This window comes from Equus asinus, chromosome 23, assembly GCF_041296235.1.
Source record: "Equus asinus isolate D_3611 breed Donkey chromosome 23, EquAss-T2T_v2, whole genome shotgun sequence".
NCBI lineage: Eukaryota > Metazoa > Chordata > Mammalia > Perissodactyla > Equidae > Equus > Equus asinus.
In genome coordinates this window covers 31,524,980-31,544,498 of record NC_091812.1, presented here as the reverse complement: position 1 = coordinate 31,544,498, position 19,519 = coordinate 31,524,980, and the positions used below count along the sequence as shown (strand labels likewise).

At 41.0% G+C, this 19,519-nt stretch overlaps 1 protein-coding gene and 1 long non-coding RNA gene across 2 annotated transcripts in view; one reads left to right on the top strand and one right to left on the bottom strand.

Annotated features, from left to right (window-relative positions):
- The first annotated feature begins 2,256 nt into the window (after positions 1-2,256).
- The window catches only part of GDA (guanine deaminase), an 86,635-nt gene continuing 69,372 nt past the window's right edge, over positions 2,257-19,519 (top strand). Inside the window, exon 1 of the mRNA XM_070495683.1 lies at positions 2,257-2,953. Coding sequence (XP_070351784.1) covers positions 2,831-2,953 — 123 coding nt within the window. The 5' untranslated portion in view covers positions 2,257-2,830. The remainder of the gene's footprint in view (positions 2,954-19,519) is intronic.
- LOC106836132 (uncharacterized) lies at positions 2,966-18,120 on the bottom strand. Its single transcript, XR_011497364.1, has 3 exons — positions 11,952-18,120; positions 11,535-11,595; positions 2,966-10,214 (listed from the first exon to the last, which is right to left on the bottom strand). It is a non-coding gene; the product is annotated as an uncharacterized lncRNA (long non-coding RNA).

The following is a 19,519-nucleotide window of genomic DNA, read 5'->3' as shown; positions in this document are numbered from 1 at the left end:
GCTATTTCCATGAGACTTTGGAGGCACAATAAGTACCATTTGTTGCATACTTTGCCCTGGTCAGAAGAACAGTATTAACCAGAAGCTGGCTTGCTATGTGCTTGGGCTATGTTTCAAAGAGGAATATAAGAGCTCTGTTCTCCCTTCTTCCTCCAAACCTCAGCAGCCTGGAGAGCATTTCCCTGGGAAACCAGGATGGCAGTCAGAATTGCAGGAGGGCCCGCAATTTAAGGGAGTCATCAAGTTTGAGGGGAGAGAATGGATGAGAGTAGTCGGGAAGCCAAGATTTCCCACATGTGGCTGAGCAGAGGGTACCAGGTCCTGCAAGAAGCGGCTACAAGTTGCCTGGGAATGGAAGCAGAACTGTGCACTGTGTGGAAGAGCTAACAGTGACCTGAGGAGTGCTGATCCCTTGTCACCTGGATGCACCACCATTCCTTCTGTTTAAGAAGATTCGCTTTAATTAAAGCTACATAACAATGACTCAATCCATCAACCACATTTAACAACATCAATAAACATCAAAACAAAATTCCCTAGCAACTTCATTACCTCAACAGAACTGTAGCCATTGTTTGGTATAGCTTGTCACTTCTAGCCTATATGCCTACAGGCTTTTCATGATTTTAACCAGAATATAAATGCCATTTTGAAAAATTTGATATTTTATTATACATAATTTCCACATGGCCCCATATCCATATTTCCCTTATTGTTTTTAATAACTGCATGATATTCTACAGCATAGATATATCCTAATTCACTAAACTAGTCTCAATTGTTGAACATTTAGGTGACTTTCATGAAAAAAATATTAGCTGTATCTATTGTAGGGAACTGGTACATCTTTTAGAAACATTTACTTGACTCGTCTTTTCCACTAATAGCCAGACATTTTCTTCATTTTTCTTTCTGAGTCTGTGTGTGCACAAGCCCAGGTCAAGAGGACGTTTTCAGCGTTGGGACAAGGAAGAGCGTGGTCTGTGGAATCAGGAGAAAGTGACAGGGAGAAACGGCTAACGTCTTCAAGAGGCACGTTCAATGCTCTGAGCTTCAGGGCTTCCGAATCTGAGTCCCTGGCAGGGTGTCAGCCACCTCACGTGCTGGAACTGAGGAGTTTCCTGGACCTCCAGACTTTCAGTTCTAACATCAGGAACCTTTCCCATAAACCAGGATGAGCTGGTCACCCTAGACCTTGCTGTGGGGGAGGTGAAGGAACTAAGAGGAGAGTGAATCATTTATATAAGCTGGCTCTGTGTCAAAAAAACAACAATTCAGAGAAAGCCTGCTCATGCACTGCAATAAAACCCTTATCCTTCCAGTTGGAGCTCAAACAGGTGTTTATCTCAGGTTATTGCTCTGCTCCTAGAAAAACCATTCATTCATTTTTTCAAAAAATACAACAGGCACTGTTCTAGGCATAAGACCCCTGTTCTTGTGGTGTTTCCATTCCATTTCTGTGTGTGTATTGGGGGAAGGGAAGCAGAAATAAACAAAAAAAAAAACCCACCATGAAATAAATGTGGATGGATATGATAAATGCCATGGCAGAAATAAGATGGATTAATGGAATAGAAACTGCCTGAGGAGGGTGGGTGTGCTACTAGCTTAGTGGCAGGGGAAGGTTACTCCAAAGAGCTGACATGTGAGGCAAACGAGTGATGACAAGAACCGGCCATGTGAGCATCCAAAGGAGGCATAAGGGGCAGACGGAACAGCATGTGCAAAGGCCCTGAGTGGAAACCAGTTGGTCTTCCTGGAGGAACTTAGTAAAGGATTTTGTGGGTGTAGTGTAGGGAAGGGATGCTGACCTAGAAACAATCTTAGCAACCGTCCAATCCAAGTTCCATTTTCACAAATGAGAATGATAAGGATGCTGAGGCCCACCTGTGTACCGTTCTTAATCCAGCACTCTTTTCACCAGACCATGCCACAGGGCCATTCCTAGCTACTTGGCTTGAGTACTTAATTTTCTCCCCTTGTACAACCGGAAGTAAATCAAAGAGATTCATCTATTTTAGGTCTGAGAAAAATTGGAATTGGAATTGTGGATGGACACAAGGGGCAAAACATTGGCCTCAAGGTGAAGAGAGGAACGTTGGAATCCAGATTGACCTCCAGCAGTGGGGTCCCCAGTAACTCTGTAAGGCATGCTTCTAAAGCATCAGGTTAGGACAAATTCTGCAGTCCATAGAAAGTGAAAATGAAACTGATCAGTACGGAAAGCAGCCCTGTCTGACTTTACACCGGTTCCTGAACTTGTGTCAGTTCAGACCGGGTGGGTGCTACAGGGTGAAGAGGTCCAGGGTTCAGCCACCAATAGCCCTAAGAGTTTACAGAAAAAGCAGGCAGACGCAACTTTAGGTGTGCCGACTAAAGACAGGGGGAGGAGGTAAGGGGGCAAAGAGCAAAAGCAAATTTGGTGACCAATTAAAGATACAGGGCTGGAACCATCGCCTCCTCCAGCTCCTTCCTTTATCTCCCGCCCTCTGGGTGAGTGACTCAGCCAGGTTAAAAGAAGCGCAACGTGAGCGGTGATTTTGGAAACTCAGAGTTAAGATATCAAAAACTAACGCAGGGGAGGAGACAAAGACCACACCCCACGGGTGCGAGGAACCAACTCGAGGGAGAAAAATCCTATTGGCGTCGAGGAGCTAGGGTGCCAGCCCCTGGGCGTGGTCTGCAAGGCGACCACGGCAGGCAACCGTCCGGGAAAGCGGGGGCAGTACGGGCCCGCTCCGCAGCCACCCGCGTCGCAGGAAGCCTAGCCGCGCCTTTGTCCGGTGCGCCCTCCTTGGCCTCGGACCCTGCACTGCGCTTCGCCGCTGCCATGTGTGCCGCCCGGATGCCAGCCCTGGCGCACATCTTCCGAGGGACGTTCGTCCACTCCACCTGGACCTGCCCCATGGAGGTGCTGCGGGATCACCTCCTCGGCGTGAGCGACAGTGGCAAAGTAAGCGGGCGCGGGGCTGGCGCACCCCGACGGGCGGGCGGCCAGATGGAAAGAATAAGGCGCAGCGCGCTGCGAAGCCCGGAGTTCGCTCAGCGCTGAGCAAGCGCCGCGGCTCCGGACTTGAACTTGAGTGGCTCTCAGGGAACCACAGGGGAACCTGGTTCCTGGGCTGATCTGGGAGTAATGTGTTCCCAGAAGCCAGGAGCCATGGAATACTCGCACTCACGACTGGTTCAACAGCTGTCCAGGCTGCAGTGGAAGGGCAAGAGGCTGTGCCTGCCCCTCCGACCCCCAGTCTTAAGAGATCATTAATAAACCAGAACCTTGCTTAAATTCATCTTTGGCTCCTGGCACAGCACCTGGCACTGGCTAGGCGCTCTGTAAATTTGATTGAATTTATTGCAAAAGAGTTAACAGAAGAGAGGTCATTTGATCAGTGTTGTTTAGCCCGTTCAGTGCGTAGAATAAAGAAGTGATTTAATTCGCCTGATCATTCAACTGAAACAGTATACTAATGATTCAGGCTAGACAACTTGTGATACTAGAAAGGATAGTCTGAGAGAAATTATCCCTCTGCTACGCACACCCATAGCCATTTGCATCAAAGCAAATAGTTCCATTTTAAGGTTCAAAATGTCTTCTATGAATGTATCTTCTACACTTCTTTTTCCAAAATCAGGATTTGTACAAATGACGGGGGTAACTTGTCTAATATTTACTGTTCCATACAAAGTCGTGGTAACTGTATCAGCAGTAGCCTGGCCAATTTGATAAGTGAAAGCCATTCCATTTCTAAAAGAAAAAATAAAGATGGCAATGGGATATTTTTTAGCTTTTCCTCAACTATCAGTTTGGTTAGCAAAAGTACATGTCTGTGACTTGTCTGCTTGAAGATACTATTCCTACTAAAGAAGCTTCTGAGTCAGTGACAAGTTTCGATTCCTGACTGTTACATTTGGGGATAACTAAACTGTGTTTTCTTATGGTGCTTAAAAAAAAAATTGTCTCTGTGCATCTTCAGGGAGCCTGCTGTTGTGTTTCCAAGGTGATCAGACTCTCAGAGCGGCCCTAGACTAGAGGACTCCAATAAACCTTGAGACCGATGAATCATTTGCTTGGGTCCTTGACTGTCAAGTTCCAGGGAACCCTTGCGATTGGGAAATCCCTAGAAGCAAAGGAACAGAAACTGCTAAACTGAGGAAAGATGAGAGGAGTTTGCCTAATCACAAGGAGCTGCTCAAGTCTTAGTTTTCTTTGTTAAAGTTAATTTCCCACGTCCAGAGTGTTAATTAATAGGGTAGCAGGTGAGAGGTGAGTTTGAGGACTGGCTCTAACCAGTAGAGAGGAGTAAGGAAAGGAAGTAATTTATCTAAAAAACTTCCCTTTCTGGGGATTGTACAGAAGAATAAAAAAGTGTCCCAAACATGCAATTGGTGCTTGAGTCAGGGCGTCTATTCCTGACAAGGAGCAAACTGAGGTTATAAATTTAGAAAAATGCCATTCCCCTGCAAGACAAAATTAACCAGGCATTGGACACAAAAGTGCGTTAATCAAGTGGCTTAGATGTACCATTCAAAGCTCCCTAGTCAGTGAACTGGTAACTGATCATTGCTCTCCTCGTAGGTTCAGGGCAGTTGATTCCTGACTGTGTATAAACAGAGGACATGTCATATAAATGTCATGAATCAATTTCCTCTATTTTGAAAGTGGGAATCCCTCACCCTTAGAGTTTCTGGGGTAAATATCTTTTTTATTTAAAGACTTACAAAGGTATAAACAGAAAATGATGTCCCCGTGAAATACATAAATACGAGGAATCATTGTGATCTTTACATTTTTACTGAGCTCCTAAAGCTGTTCTCAAACTTTGGGATGAGTCAGAAACATCTAAGGGGACTTAAAATGCCAGTTCCTGGGCATCATCCTCAGAGAATGAATCCGTCGGCCAGGAGTAGGCCCCAGGAGGTGGCATTCCAACAGAGGCCCCAGGAGATTTGGATGTATGTTATGAATGGATTGCGTTTTAGGTAACTGCAGTAATATAGGTTGTATGATGGAACCAGTTGTGTGGGGTCTTGGGGCTCAGTTCTCCATTTCAAGCCCAGGTCTGGGGTAGCATCTCAGAGAGAAGGACGAGATTTCCTCTGTCCTTCTCTCTCTTCCTTCTAGACCTCAGCCCTCATTCCATATAACTTCATTTAGGCCCAGAGAATTAGGATGATTAAGTACCTTTAATAAATTAATTAAAGCTCATTCAAAATTAGGCTAATTAAAAAAATTCTCTAGTTAACGTTTTAGTATTGGGCATTTTGAATTCACAGTTAGTTTTTCTACTCAAGTGGCCTGTAGCTTTTTAAAAGAAAGATTGCAGCATGTATAATTCATTTGCAGATATTTAATTAATCTTGACACACTGTGTGCTCAAATATTACTAAATTATCTGATTCTTTCCACATATAACAGGGTCAGGTTGACTTTACAGATACATAAAGATGCCTTGGGTCTTTTAGTGCACTCTTACAGGGAAGCAACAGTGAGGAAGAATACCATTTTGGGGGTAGTGCCCTGGAGTGGCAGGAGAAAGTCCTGTGGAGAAACAGAGTACTGAGTTCAAGTCAAGTCTGCACCACTTACCTTCTTTGAGACCATGGGAGAGACATTTAACCTCTCTGAGCCTCAGTTTCCTCATTTGTAGAATCAGATTTACTATTGCTGAGTATTAGATGATGTATGAAAATGCCTGGCGCTTAGTGGATGCTTAACACATACACGTGTTATTGAGCAAGGGTTCGATCTGCTCGCTACAAGACAAAAGCCAATCAGTCCAGAGGCAAGGTGGTGGAGAGAAAGAACTTTAATAAGCAGTAAGTTAGCAAATTGGAAGATGGTGGACTATCATCCAGAAAAAAACATCTTAAAGGGGAACTGATTTGGGGAGGACTTATATAAGGCAAATGGGGTTGGGGAGGGGGCTCAGGAGTGTCAGGTGATGGTTGACCACAGAACATTGGGAGCTTCTCTGTAGCAGATCTGCTGAATACAACATTGCTGAGGAATCTAAGAAAACCTCAGTTACTTCCTTGTCTGGGACAGAAGGATAACTTTGGACAGAGGACATAAATTTTCTGCTAACAAATGATTAAATGATTCTTTCTACTGGCTACAGATTAGCTTGCCTACATGCAGTTCTAAGCATTTTTCCAAAGCATACTGTGAGAATAAGATGGGGAGGGGGAGCATGTGGCCTTGGGGGCTGAAGTTCTAAGAGTCCTCTGCACAGGGGCAACTGTCTTTCATATTTCTTCATAGGTTGCATGTGCAAATTCAGGGGGAGGTTCTATGTATTGCATCTGGTGGATTTTTAGTCTGTGACGTGTAAAGCTTACAATTGGTCATTTTAGTTTCTCATTGCTCCTGTGAGATGCTTAGTCAGTTGGAGGACTGTCAGCAAGCTACTCTCTTTATCAGCAGTCCTCCTGCTGTTCTGCAAAGCAAGCTCAGAATCTTTGATTACTTTGTTTCCCATGTTAACCTTGTTGGTACAAGGATGGTTTCACCCTAATCCAGGGAAACTTCAACTCCTTCATCCTTGGTTTCAGTCCCCACTGTCTTATGATCATTCCTCAATCTTGGGGAGTAGGGGGGCACAGACCACTCCAGCTGTTTCCTGCTGTGAAAGGACAAAGATCAGGGTCAGAGGAATGAAACTGTTCTACCTTTATTTTAAATATTTTTGGGTACCAGGTGGAGAGAGTGAGATATGCTTTGCATGACTAATATTTCAGCCCTCTAATCAGTGACTTTGAAACAACATTTAAGTCCACATTTTATAATTACATGGCTGATCATACATATTAGCAAAATAGACAGCCCAAATTTTAGTATTCCCTCCATAATGGACCTTAGTCCTTGGGGAATCCAGGAGAAGACCAATCAAGGTTAGTGCCTAGGACCTCAGGTGAAATCTGATGTAGCCAAGTAGCCTGTTGTTTAATAGTCCAACAAGTAAGGTAAGAACCCTGGAGTCACTCATTATTTATCTTTAGAAGAATGTCTTCTGAACAGCAACTTTCATTCTGTCAGGGGTCCATTGTCCTTTCAGGAAAGTCAGTGTCTAGAGTATGAAGCCAGCCAAGGTTTGGGTGATCCCAATTGTGATGTTCTATGGCATGTTCCCATTCTCTGTGGCATTTCTTCTGTGATCCCATCTTGTGCTTCCAGGATTTTAATAGGACCCAGTCACCACGACAAATATAGCACAGAGGAACATCTGACAGTGCCTAGCTCCTTAATTGGAGTTCTCTCCAGGATCATCTCTAGAACATAGGAAGGGTCCCCCAAATTGGCTTATGTTGTGTAAGTAAGGAACCAAGCACTTAATAAGAAGCACTTCTAGAAGAAGAAGAAGAAAAAGAAGGTTATTGATTGGAGCAAATTATAAACCAATTTCTGAGCCGAGGGGACAGTCAGTCAGGAAGATCTCTAAGTGTCAGGGTTGAAGCATCCCCTGCTATTCAAAATGTCTCTGATGATGTCATCAAGCATTCAGGTAAACCTTTCGACTGGCTTGCACAGCAGCAGGTGTGAAGATTGTCCAAACATGCCCATCATGGTTTTCTTTCTTAGATTTATATTAAACTGTCTAGCATCGGTTTTTAGGGCTTCAGGGAAAAGGGTGGTTTTAGTTCTCAATGATTACAAATGAAAAGGACAGAACAAAATTGAAAATGTTAGGAGATCTGTACCAGATATTTGAGGAAACTAGAAGAATTCAGGATCCAGTCCAGTTTACAAGTAGAAAACAAAAACCTCAAGATAATTAACAGAACCAGAATCCAACATCCACAAATGTGTATTATAATTTCTATCAAAACATAATTTTTCTCCCCAAAATCACCCTCATTTTACCAAAGATAGCCAAATTAAGACTCATTGTTTTGCAAAGCAAGTCTAGTTGCAATAAACTTGGCCCAGTTATTTACTTAAGTACAGCAAGAAGAGCAATTGAGGGGCCAGCCCCATGGCCTAGTGGTTAAGTTCAGTGCACTTCTCTTTGGTAGCCTGGGTTTGGTTCCTGGACATGTGGACCTACACCACTTATCAGGGGCCATGCTGTGGTGGTGACCCACATACACATTAGAGGGCAATTGGCATGGATGTTATCTCAGGGTGACTTTTCCTCAGCAAAAATAAAAAAAAAAAGCAATTGATCATATAGGTTCTTTTAAGTCTGCTTTGCTGGAACTTTTTATAAGGAATCTTAGATTGAACTTTGAACTTTATAGGCCTCTCAAGGTCAAGAAAGCCAGACCAAGGGCTTGTCATCAGACTCTGCTTGCTATACCTGCAGATTTTGGTGAATTCCTCTCTCCTTGAGGTCTCCAAAGTATCCTAAGGTTCTTTGTACCTGCCAGGAGAGTGACTTTCTTTACTCATCTGATAAAGTTGTTGGGAACCCTGTAAGTAATTAGCAGACCAACATTTCTGAGTGGCTTTATTCCATAAAGTCAACCTTTGTTCCTCAAAAGCTGTCTTGTCATATCTGAGCCTGTGCATGTTTCTCTCAAATATGACATTCCAGTCAAAGTCTTGGTAATATAACTAATGTTTCCAATTGTGTCTTATTATAAGGAGAACAGATTCTTATTGAACTTATTCAAATAACTATATTGCCATGAATATAAGAATATTCACTCTTTAAGAATTTTCAAATTCTGGAGAGATCAGATAGGGAGAGAAAGGTGAATGTTTCAATTCTGTTTACAAATTGCTTTAAGTCATAGTTCCTTAAGAGAAAAAGGTTTTCTTTTTTTTTTTTTTTAAAGATTTTATTTTTTCCTTTTTCTCCCCAAAGCCCCCCGGTACATAGTTGTATCTTCTTCATTGTGGGTCCTTCTAGTTGTGGCATGTGGGACGCTGCCTCAGCGTGGTTTGATGAGCAGTGCCATGCCCACGCCCAGGATTCAAACCAACGAAACACTGGGCCACCTGCAGCGGAGCATGCGAACTTAACCACTCGGCCATGGGGCCAGCCCCGAGAAAAAGGTTTTCTTAAATCTGGAAAAACAAAACCTTTTAAAAAGTCAGCAATATTTCAAACAAAAAGTCATAAAAATTATAATCATCCCCATCAGTTTATTTAGTTCTCATGATACCAACTCTTGATCTCCTGTTAGCAGTTTCATGAGGGCATCAGTTTCTCCATTACAATTCTGTAATTTCTTATCCAGCTCAGTTTTATGATATGAAAATTTGTCAGAAACCTGTATTCTTTTTGTTTTTAAAGATTGGCCCCTGAGCTAACATCTGTTGCCAATCTTATTTTTTCCCCCTTTTTTTCTCCCCAAAGCCCCCCAGTACATAGTTGTATATTCTAGTTGTAGGTCCTTTTGGTTGTGCTATGTGGGATGTCACCTCAGCATGACCTGACAAGTGGTGCCATGTCTGCACTCCAGATCCAAACTGGTGAAACCCTGGGCTGCTGAAGCAGAGTGTGCAAACTTAACCACTTAGCCATGGGGCCAGCCCAGAAACCTGTATTCTAGAGCAAGTGTCAGAGTACTTTCTATGACTCTCTCTGAAGATGAAATATATTTGCAAAAACAATGCGCATAAAACAACTGTCTGCAAATAACAAAACATTAAAAAATGACAATTGATAAAGACTGTGACATATAACACTTTGAAATAATAACCAGAATTGTGGTTGATAGCCAGGACAGATCAGAATTTTAAGAATGTTGTATAATTAAAAAAAAACACACACATAATAACATTTACCTACACAATATAACCCAGGAAGATTTATAATTATTTGTTTGATGATGCTTCCCATATAACTTGTCATACCAAATAAGTTTAATTAGTTTAACATTTTCCTTTTTATAGGAAGAGAGAACAAATTCTTTGAAAAGTCCCAGGGCTGATTAGAAATTCCCAAAGTTTTCTTTTTAAGTCAAAAGAAAGACTTTACCCAGAATTTAAACCTTGGGGGAAGTTTGTCAAAAATATTGAAAGGGTTTAAAACACTTGGTCAAATAGGAAATGATGCTTAGTTATCCATTCAATCAAGGTGACAACAGGGGCCGGCCCTGTGGCCAAGTGGTTAAGTTCAAGCACTCTACTTTGGTGGCCCAGGGTTTTGCCGGTTCAGATCCTGGGCATGGACATGGCACTGCTCATCAGGTCATGTTGAGGTGGCATCCCATATAGCACAACCAGAGGCACTCAGAAGTAGAATATGCCACTATGTACCAGGGAGCTTTGGAGAGAAGAGAAAAAAAAAGATTGGCAATGGATGTTAGCACAGGTGCCAATCTTAAAAAAAAAAAAAAAACAGAAATAATAATTAAAAAAAAACCTTAATAGAGAGACCTCAGTATTTTTGAACACAGGAAATTATTTTAACAAAACATAGGTTTTCTGTCTTTTAGGTAAACTTACTCAAAGTTAAAGAAAAACCTTTATAACCTCTATATTAAGAGCAGACCAAAAGTTCAAGAAAGTTACCTTTTTAAGAGAAAGAAAGCCTAATTCCAATTTTGCACCAGTGTACTTTTGATATTGAAACTCATTCATTTAATTGAATTCATTTTAATTTCAGCCAACTTGACGTTGCACAAAACTTCTCAGGGTTTTACTTCCACAAATCTTCTGTCACTGGCTTTTTACATTCAGAATTTGTGCCATGCTTTCTTTCCTTTTTTCTTTCCTTGTACTTTAGGACAAGTTTATCTTTCTTAACAAAAGAAAAATACCTCTATTCTTTACATCTTCTTTACTGAAAACATACATTTTACTTTCCTTGTATACAGAGTTTTTAGAAATATGTGCTTTCTCACAGAAAATTCCCCAGCATAGCACAGAACACGTTCATCAATAAACCTAAGCATCCTTCAGTTTCTCTGAGGTTAAGAATCCAAAGGCAGACAAATCCGTTTAGTAATAATTTCTAATATTTTATTTTATGTGGAAATGATCTAGATACTCAAAAAATTTTTATCATTGAATTTAGTTTAGCAAAACTCTAAAGTTTCAAGTTACCAAAAAGATTTTAGAAGCTGCCTTTCAAGCACACAGACCATAAAACATAATTATTGTGCCCCAAAATTCTCACCCATTTTCATCTATCTAAATCATTTTTCTTAAGAATTATGTTTAGATTACTCCTAAAAAACTTCACGTGACATTGAAGCAGTTAGCAGTTATCTTAAGTTGTTTTAAGTACGCACACTACAGTACAAAATTACTGTTTGAAAAGTTCCCCCCAAAAGCTTTATCTTTTTCACATCCATTAGTTTACCTCTTCCCAATAATTATAGTAGATTGTCAAAACCCCCATGAGACATCAGACAAAATCAACTATTATTCTAAGTTATTTTTGCTGACAAATTTTGTAACAGAGATAACATGTCTGGACCATATCCAATGCTGATAACTCTGAAAACATGTTTGTTTCAATTAAATCAACAAACTTTTAAACAAGCTTTCATTTACCAAAGATCATTTTATATCATGTTAACGTGAAAGATATCTGGGCTAGTTTCTATTACATGTAGAAATAATTTCTACCAGCACTTACTTCAAGCCAATTAAATAAAGATCCTTTAGAAATTATACCATCTGGAGGCAGCCAAATACATCTGGACACAGATAGACACAAAACAGAGGTCTTCAACATTTTAACCAGGTACAAAACTCAGAACAGTTGGATCCAAATTGCTCCTTGGCAGACAGACCTGTTCAGATGGCTATAGATCTTTTACTAAAGATTCTTTTCTTTTTACTGTAAGGATCCTTTTTAGAGCTGTTTTTGAAATCCTTTTGCTTTTAGAAGTTTCTGCATATTAATCAAAGATTATATTCCATTGTGAGAGGTTTTGAATCCTCTCTTTTAAGGATGTCCCCTTAAGGTTGAGCTGTCTGAAACAGAGGTTACTCAGAATGGCCATTACAATTTTAAATTATCTCAAAAGTTTACCCATTTTCGCTTGCTTACTTTTAGATCAAGAATTTGGGGAGAGTCGAAGCAGGAACCTCAGTGAAAGAGCAGATTTGGTTTCGTTTTCCTAGCAGGGCCGCTGACATCCACCAATCTGGCTCGTTTAATTATTTAATTATTTTCTTTTAAAGAGGCAGTAAAGTATCCTGATTTCATTTAGAAGCCCCAAAAGATTAAAATAGCTTCCTCATTGGTTGTTCCATTTTATAGCAGACTTTTTCCAATTGCATACACAAACACACCAGTTTGGGTAAACTGAAATTGCCCCATTTTGTCTGTTTTAAAGTGAGATCTCCTTTAGCATGTTTAGTTAGCATTGCCTGAAGGGTGGATTTCTATGCTCTTACAATATCAGGCTGTGGGGTGGGGGACGTTCCCCACTGAGACACAATGTTTATCCCCATAACATAATCTATAATACAATCAGGCAAAAGAGATGCAATCATTTTATGTAAAGTTGATTTAAATATACCAATTTTTACAAAATTTTATCAACTCTTATACCTCTAACTATAACTTCCATTAGGATTTCATCAACAAGTTTTGAATTATAATACTGTGTAGGGGAAGCATTCCCAGCTAGACATAACATCCATTTCCAAAAAACATTCAGGCAAAGTTGACATGACCTCTTCATATAATATTAGCTTAAACACTTTCATCTCTATAATCTTATTAACCTCAGCAGCCTAACAGTTTGTCCAAGCAGTTGCTGGTCAGGTTTCTCATTGTGATTTCTGCCTTCTGGCTTTTAAAATTTTTCATACTGAGGTGAATACAATGGGCCCATCTGAGGTCCTTTAATGTTGGGGGGAGAGGTAGGGGGTCTCTTTAGCCCCCAACCTTAGGCAGCATTTTATTGAAACGTTTGTTTTAACCTCAGTCATGTCTGTTTCATTCATCCCATGTTTCCTTTACTAACTAGCTAGAGATTTCCATGCTGCTGGGCTGAGTCCTGTGACTTTTCCCTTTCTGATTCCTCTTTGTTTTTCCATCTTGAAATATTTGTTTGATTTAACTCCACTGTCCTATTTACCTTTTTTTAAAAAAAAACATTAAAAATTTTCACCTTGTTCAAAAGAGTTCCTTTATTTTTCTCTCAGCATCTTTTTATTCTTCTGTTAACTTAATGTTTTCATTAGTGTCTTTAAGACCATGAAAGGAAACCGAGACCCCAAATTTGATTAAGGTCTTAAGACTAGTCATTGTATTTCCTTTTTAATTTGGTCTTTTCATAGGTACCAGCAAAACAGCTGTTTATGATAGCTCTCTAAAAAACTTGGAAGTTTTTCCAACTTAAGGATCCATTGTCTGGTCATTTTCTCTCCAGAGTCTAAAGAATATCATGGCCATGTGATGTTACAAAAGAATATCATGTTCTTCTTAGATGTCAACTCATAACTATAATCAGACCATCTACTCAGAATCAGCCCCAATGACTCTGCTTCTGGACAGACGGCACATTCCCCATTCCAATACACAGAGATGGACGGACACACAGATCTAGACACAGAAAAAACAGACACCAGTGAACCAGTTCCCGGATTCTGAGTAAAAGTCCTGCCACTATTCCCACTCCGGCAGGGCACCCTGTCAACCAGATGGTCCTGCCTCTCAAAGAAGGAGGACCACAGATAGAGGGGAAGGAAGTTCTGGCTTGTACACACCCGAGGCAACTTACCCTATTGCAGATTGAGCCATCCACTCACCAGAGACAGCTGTTTCTCTTTTCTACCACAGTCAGCATTTAGAGGCAGCTAGCATCAGTAGGGGAAATCAAAAGGGACAGATCCCCAAGGCAAAAGACGTCTCAGCAGCTGCTAGGGAATTACTCAAGAGATTGCTAGCCACGATCAGAACTTAATTGTCCCATCTGGGTCGCCAGTTTTATTGCTGAGCAAGGGCTCAATCTGCTCGCTGCAAGACAAAAGCCAGTCAGCCCAGAGACAAGGTGGTCGAGAGAAAGAACTTTAAGAAGCAATAAGCCAGCAAATCAGAAGATAGTGGACTATCACCCAAAAAACCCCTCATAAAGGGGAGCTGATTTGGAAAGGACTTATATAAGGCAAACAGGGTTGGGGAGGGGGCTCAGGAGTGTCAGGTGATAGTCAACCGCAGAACACTGGGTGCCTGTCCCTAGCACATCTGCCGAATGCAACATTCCTGAGGAATCTAAGAAAACCTCAGTTGCTTCCTTACCTGAGAGAGAAGGACCAGTTTGTGCAGAGGACATAAATTTTCTGCGAACAAGTTATTCTTTCTACCGGGTACAGATAAGCTTGTCTATATGCAATTCTAAGCTTTTTTCCAAAGCATACTGTGAGAATAAGATGGGGAGGGGGGGCATGTGGCCTTGGGCGCTGAAGTTCTAAGAGTCCTCTGCACAGGGGCGACTGTCTTTCATATTTCTTCATGGGTTGCATGTGCAGATTCGGGGGAGGAGGGTTCTATGTGTTGCATGCAGTGGATTTTTAGTTTGTCATCTGTAAAGCTTACAATTGGTCATTTTAGCTGCTCAGTGCTCCAGGGAGAGGCAGAGGACTGTCAACAATCTACTCCCTTTATCAGCGGTTCTTCTGCTGTTCTGCAAGGCAAGCTCAGAAAATTTGGTTACTTTATTTCCCTAACCTAGTAGATACAGGCGTGATTTCACCCTAATCCAGGGAAACTTTTAACTCCATCATTGGTTTCACATGTTCACCATATTTCCACATGGTGGCACCCATGCGGGCCAAGCGATGAAAAAGGAAGCCATGGCCTGGGATGAACTATATGGGAAGTGGGGGAGGTCACCGGACCTCAGCTGTGCAGCCTCACTGCTCATGTCATTGACCTGCTGGGACACAAAGATGCATCTGGGAAGAAAGATCTTAAATGACTTTTGCTGCCAGGTTCACCAGCACATTATTTTCAGTATCTCTTTTAGTCTTCATAGGTCATTATTCCCACCTACAGATGGGGAAGTTGAGACTCGAGAAATCATGCCTCCAGAGGGTGTGTAGCTGGATTCTGAGTTCACATGGGCCAAAGTCCATGTTCTCTTCACTGTAGCAGGCTGTGTCCCTGAGACACAGTCCCTGACCTCAAAGAATTTGCGTTTTTACCAAGGGAGCTTAGACTTTTACTTGTGATAAAAGTGGACTGATTCCTGAGTCAGAGTCTAGGCTTGTTGCCAGAGACACATTGATGAACAAAAGTGCAAACTCTGCCTTGCCCTGGTGAGGTTGATAATCTAGTGATACATTAACAGAATCTGTATAGATAGAACTTAAACTAATCCAGGAGTGGAGAGAGGCTTTCCTGAGTGTGCAGTGGCATTTAATTTGTGATCTAAAGGATGAATAGAATAAAGTAGGTACGGCAGACAGGATTGGAAGCAGAGAATAGCCTTCTAGGTAGAGGGAACAACATATGCAAAGGCCCTGGGGTAAGAAAAAACCCAAAGCATCAAGGTGGTTAGAGTCCAAAGTTCTAGGAAAAGGATAACTAAAGCTGGAGAGGTGGGCAGGGCAAGTTCTTGGAGGGCATAGGGAGTGGGAGGAGGGATTGTGCTGTGACCAAATTTTGCATTTAAAAAGAAAATCATTCTAGCTTCAGAATAAAGAATGCATTGGTGAGGAGTTGAGTGCAGGCAAAGAGATCAGATAGGAGCCTGTTGCAGTGGTTTAGGTGAAATGGGATCTGGTTTAGAAGAGAGAGGCAGTGAAGTGTATCAGTTAAGATATGAACTCTTAAGAGTGCCTCTGTTACTTTCTACCTATGTGAATTTGATCGAGTTACTTAACAATTCTATTTCCAAGTTTCCTCATGTATAAAATAATTGTGATCATCTACCTCATAGGGTTGTTGAAAGGATTAAATGCATTAATAATTGTAAAGTAAGTAGAATAATGTCTTGTGTGTAGGTCATGCTCAATTAACATCAGCAGTTATCATCAGCAGTGGAGACGGAGCAAGGTGGGCAGAATTAGTAGCTATTTACATCAGGTCAGCTGGATTTGGGATAGGGTTAGAAAGGTATTTGTGAATGTATTGAATAGTATGGTAGGATACAAATTGGCTGGTGACAGGAAAAGCTTGATAAGGGAAGCCAAAATTGAGCTGGACATTCAAGAACGTATAGGACTCGAACAAGCATAAACAGGTTAACTAGCATGGGTGGAAGGAATAAGTCAATGTTCTTCAATGCCTAAAACTGCTGAGAGGGGCAAGAGTTACATTTCACCTAACACTGTGTCATCCTCTTTCTTTGCCAGGAGTTCTCACTGTCTGAATCACAAATCTTAGTGGTTCTATATCATCCTTTCCTTCTCCTTGGGCAGATGCAGACCCATCTTCTTGCAGAGCTCAGGACCTCAGAATATCCTGTGATCTTGAAGAGGGAATTTGGGCTAAGCTATCCCTTCTGAGGCTGCCAAATCAGAGCTTTGCTTTCATCAAAAACATGCTTTTATGCCTAACTATCGCATTATTAGCTTATAAATTCCCATTTTCTGGAAGGCAGATTGCTTTGTTCAAAATGCTCATGGCAAACACTATTGGTTACCCACTCAATAGCCATAACCCCTTCTTCCTTATTAACACATTCGGAATTTGATCAGCCTGTAGTATACTCGGCTCTTGGCTACATCCTGGTGTAAGCCAGTCATGGTAAGCACAATCCCATTTGCTGGATACTTATTTTCCCAGCTTCCTAGTAGCTAAAGGTGGCCAGTGATGACATTCTGACATGCAGGAAGTCAGCTCAGAGGCTTCTGGGAAATATTTTCCTCCATAATAAATAGACACAGATATGGGAAAAGAATTCCTTTCTTTTTTGGATGCTTTCATATGATGAGTGGAGATGCACCTGCTGCTGGTTGAGACTATGAGGAAAAATTAAGAGGGTTTCAGATGCACCAACCTAGTTCCTCTTTGAACATCATTGTATACATACATAAATAACATCATTGAATAGTTAACCATCCCTGGAACTGCCTACTACCTTCATACTTCTTTTGTAAGATAATGAAATGTCATTATTGTCTATACCTCTGTTAATTCAAGCCAGGGCACCTCTAACTATTACACTGCTTTTTCGAAGAATCATATTATTTTTCGAAGGACTGCTAGCTACCTTCATTGTGTATTGTTTATATACAAATTTTAGGGTCGTTTATTCTATTTCTGTGAAAAATGTCATTGGAATTTTGACAGGGATTGCATTGAATCTGTAGATTGCTTTGGGTAGTATGGACATTTCAACAATATTAATTCTTCCAATCCATGAGCACAGAATATCTTTCCGGTTATTTGTGTCTTCTTCAATTTCTTTCATCAGTGTCTTATAGTTTTCAGTGTACAGATCTTTCCTCTTCTTGGTTAAATTTATTCCTGTGTATTTTATTCTTCTTGATGCAATTATAAATGGGATTGTTTTCTTAATTTCTCTTTCTGATAGTTCATTGTTAATGTATGAAAACACAACAGATTTATGTTTATTGATTTTGTACCCTGCAACTTTACTAAATTCATTTATTAGTTTAACAGTTTTTTGGTGGAGTCTTTAGGGTTTTCTCTATATAAAATCGTGTGATTTATAAATAGTGATAGTTTTAATTCTTCCTTTCCAATTTGGGTGCCTTTTATTTCTTTTTCCTGCCTAATTGCTCTGGCTAGGACTTCCAATACCATGTTGAATAAAAGTAGTGAGAGTGGGCATCCTTGTCTTATTCCTGATCTTAAAGGAACAGCTTTCAGCTGTCCATTGTTAAGTATGATGTTAGCTGTGGGCTTGTCGTGGAACATACCTATCCTTGATGCTGAGTTCAGACTGGAATTTCTCCTAGATAGACATTGTGTCTTATAATTATGCTTAATAACTCTCCTTTGTAAGGTAGAGTTTCATAGGATTGCCTCTGTTGAGCACCTCTGACTTGAGCTGAAGATGTGGCAGAAAGAAGCGATCCATAAAACTATTCTGCAGGGCTGAGGCTATGGGGAGGGTCAGTGGCAGATGGTCCAGGCACCCAGCTCTTGGCTGATCTGAAATGACCTGGAGATAGACTTCAGGATGTCAGAGGGTTGGCAGGATCACATGTCCTCCAGGCACACCTCCTAAGAGTGGCCCTTTGGATGGAGTTTTTCTTTTTCTTTTCTTTTTTTTTTTTTTTGAGGAACGGTAGCCCTGAGCTAACATCTGCTGCCAATCCTCCTCTTTTTGCTGAGGAAGACTGGTCCTGAGCTAACATCTGTGCCCGTCTTCCTCAACTTTTGTATGTGGGATGCCTACCACAGCATGGCTTGCCAAGCAGTGCCATGTCCTCACCCGGGATCCGAACCAGCAAACCCTAGGCTACCAAAGCAGAGCATGTGTACTTAACCGCTGCTCCACCGGGCTGGCCCCTAGGATGGAGTTTTTGATGAACATTGAGAGGCAGGAGCCTGAGTAGTTCTCTTTGGCAAACGCCTGGAGTGCAACTGTTTCGTTTTTCCTGTAAAATGCTGAAGTACATGCCTTTACCAATGATCCAGCTGTGTGGGTGTTGAGGAGCCTAACAAGAGACTATTCAATAATTTCAAATCCTTTTACATGGGTGAGAAATACTCTTTCCTTCTTAGAGGGTATGCCAGTTTTGAGCTTTCCAATCTGCTTGTGCTCAAGCTTATTCTTTAAGGCTCACCTCAAGTACCATCTCTAAAATCTTTTTACTACTTCTCTATCTCAAAGTGAGCTCCCTGTCCCATAAATGTCTCCTTCATTGTCTGTTCTCTTATAGAGTACTTACATGCATTTGCTGACCATGTGCTTTCTTTGGATATATTTTCATTCAAATTGATTATAAGTTCTTATTCACATGACATAAGAAAAGTGTAGAAAATACCTACTACGTCTTAGCGAGCACAGGATCTTGCAAAGAGTATAGGTGCTCAATAAATATTTATTCAATGAATGAAAGCTCGGAAAAATTATAGAAACTATTGTTCAATTTGTCTTAATCTTTGTTGAGAGTATTTCTAAAACATTTTTGTGTGTACCCTGGAGAGTAAACTACTGCACATAATTTAATCTTGTCTCAAGTGATTTTTTTATGCAGAATATAGATATTCAAAAGTCGTTAGTTCTGTTGGTTAAACTTATTCTGGTTTGAAAATATATTACTTTTAAGAGGTTTTCATTTTATATTTTATGCCTTTAATCGTTCATGCTACAAATATCACGTACCTGCTATGTGCTATGTATTTACTATACTAAAGAACTGGAATCTGTGGCCAGTGGTGAAGTCCAACCACAGTGAAAGATAGATTTACCCCTTCAAGCCAAATGCTTGGTGTCATGGGGCAAAGGGCTGCACTTTATCGGTGGATACAATTAGAGGGAACACAAAACTCAGAGAAATTGTTAGTGGCTTGCCCAGTGGAATACAGCCAGGAAGGAGTGGAGTTTGGATTTGAATCCAGGTCTGTTTCCTCTCCAACATTTATTATCTCTCAGGATTTGATTTAAAGAACCTGGTTACCATTTCAGCCACCTGAGCACTGAACGCTCTCTCAGCCCTGCCTCCTCCCTTGCTGTGCCTTTGAAT